The 5,455-nt window shown below is 52.7% G+C and overlaps 1 protein-coding gene across 13 annotated transcripts in view; it reads left to right on the forward strand.

The window, feature by feature from the left end:
• RBFOX3 (RNA binding fox-1 homolog 3) overlaps nucleotides 1-2,973 on the forward strand; it is a 219,572-nt gene extending 216,599 nt beyond the window's left edge. For 9 of the 13 annotated variants that reach the window (XM_083727695.1, XM_083727687.1, XM_083727691.1 and 6 more), the window contains one exon: nucleotides 1,552-2,973. In XM_083727695.1, coding sequence (XP_083583821.1) covers nucleotides 1,552-1,608 — 57 coding nt within the window. In that variant the 3' untranslated portion in view covers nucleotides 1,609-2,973. Of the gene's footprint in view, nucleotides 1-292 lie in introns of all 13 variants that reach the window. The other 4 variants (XM_083727692.1, XM_083727689.1, XM_083727690.1 and 1 more) reach the window with 2 other exon arrangements.
• The last annotated feature ends 2,482 nt before the right edge of the window (nucleotides 2,974-5,455 follow it).

Raw genomic sequence — 5,455 nt, forward strand, 5'->3', positions numbered from 1 at the left:
AGTTCCAGCTTCAAAAGCTCTGCTTTCCTTTATTTTATTTTTTAAAAATGTACCTCAGCCTTATCCATCCATTATCCTCTGGACTTCTTGTGAGCCCAGGCCCACAGCAGCATTGCATGCTGGGAGTTGAGTCCAACCACCACCACCACCACTTTGTCCCCACCACAAAGCAAGGCCTCTGCCAGCCTTGGGGGTCCCAAGGGACCCCAGTCTTGGCTGAAATAACAGGGCAGGGATGGGCTGTGCCTCTCCTTTATACTGATTGGCTTTTTCTCCGTCTTTGATGTTGCAGGCTAGTCTATACCGAGGAGGGTACAGCCGCTTCACTCCCTACTAGCAAGACAGACCCAGCCCCTCCTCACAATAGTAACACTGACTGCTCCTTAGAAATCAAACCAAAACCAAATGGACATGGGCCCCCGCCCCACGCTGCTGGCCCTCGGCAGCCTAAACCACATATTTCTTTACCTCAAGCCGCCTCTCATGCTCACATCCCACCTGTCTCTGATGGTGTGCCGCCAAGTTTGTTTTCATTTTGCAAAGCTACTAGCCGGGGGGGGGGGGGTTGGGACAGACGCCTGCTTCCGCCAGACCAAACAAAACCAAACACCACCAGCAAGCAGAACCTCACAGAGAGCCTCCCTAGAGCCCACCCTGCTCCCAAGCTTTCCTGCCACGAGCCCCGGGGCCATGTGGCGCTCGACTTAGGCCCCCAATCAGGCCCCCTGCATTGTGCCGGGTGTTCAGGTCCTTGCACAGGGGAGGGAGGGTGCAGTTAAAAGAACTCAGGATGTTATCCCTCTCGGATGCAAACTGCCCACGCTCCTCACTCACACACACATGCAAGGACCAGGTGGGTAGGGCCCCAGGCTGCTCCAGAATTCCAGCAGGTGCAGGCTGCAGTCCCAACCCACCTTACGCTGCTCAGCCTCCAAGCAACAGCAGGGAGAATTTTGCTTCCTCTGCCTGCAGGAACTGGAAGCTGCCCCCTTGCGGAGGAATGATACGATGGGGGAGGTGGAGGACAGCTTTCCAAGCATGCAGCAAGAGTGAGAGCAGGTGGGGGAAGAGGGGACCCTGCAAGGAGCCCCTGCTCTCTAGGCTTATCAAACCACATGCCTAGCAATGTGAAGGAGCTGGTTGGGACCAGCCTCCTGGTGGGCTGAATGATCCCAGCTCCTTTGTTTGTATTGGGGAGCAGCCATTCCATGTAGGAGGTGGGCAGCACTCTGTGTGAGCAGGTCTGGCACATACATCTGTACAGAAAGGGGGCAGGGGAGGGGAGGGCACTTATGCAGACACAGGAGGCGGAGCGGGTGCTGGGTGCTGGGTGCTGGGAACTGAGTCCCAGGCTCCCACTTCCCAGCTCTACCATACCCAGACCAGCACACCCCCAGAGAGCAGAAAGCCCTTCCCCGACGCCAAGTCTTCCCCGCCTGCCGCCTGCAGGTTGCTCCATGGAACGTTCTGCCTTTGTTTTCTGTTGTAGTGAAACCTTCAGCTGTTTCCTTCTGGGACCAGGAAGGGCACAAAAAAAATTTTTTTTTTAAGCAAAGCAACAAAACAGTTACAAAACTTAACGAGCCAACAAAACAGTTACAAAACTAACAAGCCAAGCGACAGGCCATCCGGGCGGAGCTCAAGCACCGGCCAACCGACCAACCCACCGACCGGGACGGATGGACGGCAGCCGCCCACAGACTCTGCAAAGCCGTCCGCACACCGGGAGACCCGTGCCCTGCTCCCCGCACACCCCGCTGCAGACCCACGGGGCCAGGGACAGGCACTGACACAGACTGGATTCCGCAGGCCCTCCCAGGCCACCACGTCTTCCTTCCAGCCCTCCTGAAGAAGAAGAAGAAGAAGAAGAGCTGCGGGCGTCCCCTAACCACAGAACACGCCACGAGCGCTCCCGCAGGGCTAGCAATCCTGCTTCTCGTTTCCCAGAACCTCCCAATGCTTTTTGTGCTTTGCTGGTTCATCCATTTGTCAAGTTGGCAAGGCCTCGGGATGCCCAGGCAGGGCCAGGCCAGGGACTTTCTGGGCACAGCCACCTTGTTTCTGTGGGTGGGAATCTCGGGTTTTAGAGGGGTGTTGTTGTTTTTTTTCCTTTGAAGAGATTGCACTTTCCCCCCTTCCCCCGAGAACCCAGCTCCCACCAGCCCCAGAGGGGGTCAGAAGCTGCACCCTGTTTACCTTCCTTGCAGTAGGCCTGGCTGCTCTCACTGTGGCTTCACAGAGCTGAGATCATCTGAGGCGATCCCCGCCTTGCGCGTGGTCTCCAGATCTACCAAGAACCCCCAACCCCTATCCTCAAAGGGCCAACGGTTGCCACCACACACACACACACACACCACCACCACCGGGGCAAGCACGCCCTTACAACTGCGTGGCCAAGCCCGTGGGAGGCCACAGCCCCATGGTGGTGTCAGGGAGTGAGGCGGGGCTGTGCACCAAGGGCTGTGCACAAACTGAGCAAATACCTGCTGGCACCAGTGGGCACGCTCTCTCCCATCGGTTTCTTCCGTGCCCATGGCCCATAGTGGGAGGGGTGCATGTCCTATGGCCCGCTCCCCACACCCTGCCACCTGCTCCCAGAGCCAGATGGACTCTGGTCCTTCCCCATGCTGACCCTGAACCCCCCCCCCCCTTGGCTTATTCATCTCATGAAACCTCACTTTCTACTCAGCATTAAAGCTCCTGACACGCCAGCAACCAGATGATCCTCCTTTTCTATTCCCGTTGTATATAGCCCCTTCCTTTGCCACTCCCTCCCCCTTGTATAAAGCTCCTCCCATTTGCTGCCCTGTCTCCCGCCCTGGGAGCATCAGCCCGCCCACCCGCCCCATTCTGTACGCTTCAAAGGTGTGACCATTCAAATAAACAGTATTATTATTACTACTATTATTATTATTTATGATTATTATTATTATTATTATTATTAAGATTATTAATAAAGGTTTCTTTCTTCAACCAGGATGGCTCAAGCTTTTGACTCGGGGTGGGGGGAAAGAGAGGGGGGCAATGAATGGTGCAAGCAGGAAGGAGAAGCATGAGAGGAGGAGGCATGAGTTTGAGCCATGGCTCAGCGGTATTGCGATTGCAGGTCACTACAGCAGGGATGGGAAATGCGCTGCTCAGCTGGACTCCCAACATCAGCCACAGCCAGCCTGGGATCAAATGGTCAGGGAAGATGGGAGCTGGAGTCTAGTGACCTCTACAGGAGACCATGTTGACTTAAGAGAAAGCAAGGTCTGAGGTATTCTCTGCTGCTGATCAGGGGCTCCATAAATCTCTGTGTTTGCTACTTGCGAGTCTGCGAACACGCGGGCGGGGCAGGCAGGCGGGGGCAGAGCTATTTAAGCACCTGGAAGGATATGAGTTGCATCTCCTTGGTGGAGCACAATGTTTCTCCTGACAGCCTTTGCAGCATCACACAGCCACGAATGTTCCATGCAGGTAAATTGTGTGGAACTGTTTTTTGTTTGTTTGTATGACCCACTGCTAGTAAATATATCCAGCAGTTCTGTAGCTCTGTCTGTCCAGCTATACACACACACACACGCGCGCCCTTGTCATTTGCCATGTATAAGGTGATGATAACAGCAGGCAGTTTTCAAGGCAGTCACACAAAGGGGATTTGCACAGGAGGAACACCTCACCATGCATTAAGTTTCTTAAGGTGGTTCTACTACATGTGGCCCTCCTGATGTTGCTGGACTACAACTCCCACCATCCTTTGGCCTTGCTGGCTAGAGCTGATGGGCTTCCAATAACATCCAGAGGGCCACAGATTCCCCACCCCTGCTCTTCTACACACAGTGAGGAAATAGAAGGCCAGCAAACGGAAGCATGAGCAAGTAATGAAGAGTTTCCTGGCTGCCTGTGAAAGGCCGGATAGGAAACAGGGTAATACTCGTGTTAATGCTGGGAGACCAGGATTTCTCAAACACCCCATTACAGCTCTGGCTGAAGGAGGAAATTTCATTATTAAAGCAACGGACTGGGTTAGACAGTTTTCAAAATGCCAAGCTTGTTGCTCTTGCTGCAGTCGTGCCCACCTGAGCAGCACTGGCAGTGCAAATGTTGCTGAACATGGGGACAAGGCCTGTGCAGCAGAGAAGCTGAGGTTCCTGTGCACATCACGCTTGGTCAAACTCCATGCCGCTAATTGCCTGCATGCTGGACTGCAAGGGAATTCTCTTGCTTGGCTCTGCATCAGAAATGCGGAGATGGGGGCAGAGAAAGAAGTGTGCGTGCCTATGCGTGCATGCGAGAGAGGGAGTGGGAATGGAAACGAGTTGACGGGGATGTCAGTCTGCTACAAAGCAGGCAGTAGCCCAGCCCTGGGGAAGGCCTATAGTAGATCGCTTGACTTTTTGCAGACAGGAGGCAGGGGTAGCCTGAAACAAGGATGTTTGCAAATGCAAAAATGCCCATTAGCTCTCACACCTCCACATTCTTCTCTCTCCACCCCTAAACCACCACTGGCCAAACCTTGTGGAGATCACCTCTCCAGGATACACTTGCTTGCTGTGCTGGCCGAAGGACTGGTCCCTTTAGCCCTGGGTTGTTGCTGTGATGCCTGTCTTCTTTTTCTCTCTAACCCCATCTCCCCACCTTTATCACTAAGACATCAGGAAGTCCCCTGCTGTAAAGCCTAAGTTTCCTGACCCAGTGCAGAGTGCAGCAACACCCCAAGAGCTTGTCTATCACTGCATATGGCAGGTTCTTTCTGAAGCAAGTACTGGCAAAGTTGCAAAGGTACTGGACTAGATCTGTTCAGGACTCTGGAATGGGAATAACCTGGTTATCTTTAATTCATCTTGGGAGTTTAGGGCTCAGGGACTGCCCACTCTATCTTGCAAAGTCCTGAAGACACCAGCAGCAGCCGCCAAGCATAAAGCTCTGCTGCCATCCTGTGGACTTTGTTGATCACTGCCATGTCCCCTTTTTCAGGCTCAGGCCAAGGCCCTGTCCACACTATCGCATTTCTGTTTAATATGTCTTTTGCCTCTGCACACAACCCATTCTCTCCTCGGTTTGTGGTGCACCTGAATGCAATGTGGAAATCTCCAATTAATCACAGTCCAAACTCAAACTAGAGTTACCAGCTTCAGGAAAAGCTAGGATCGTAATACCAACTTTGTATGATGAAGCCTGTAACCACTGAAGCCGATAACCACTGTTTACTATGTCACCCAGCTTGAAAGGGGAAACTAGTTAACTGGAGTTCTCTGTATTGATTACATTAAGGGAGGAGAAATGGATTAAAAAAGCTATTATCATGTGAATGTTCTTGCCGGACCATAGGAGTGCTAGCCTACTTTTGTCTTCCCTCAATTTGAATTCAGAATGTCTCAAACAAAACATTGAGTGGTTTTTGTTTGACGTTCTGATGGGTATGCTTGTTCTAACTACTACCTCAATTGTATCTAGTAAAAGAGAAAGAGAA

The sequence above is a fragment of the Podarcis gaigeae genome, assembly GCF_964106915.1.
Source record: "Podarcis gaigeae genome assembly, chromosome: 2".
Lineage (NCBI taxonomy): Eukaryota > Metazoa > Chordata > Lepidosauria > Squamata > Lacertidae > Podarcis > Podarcis gaigeae.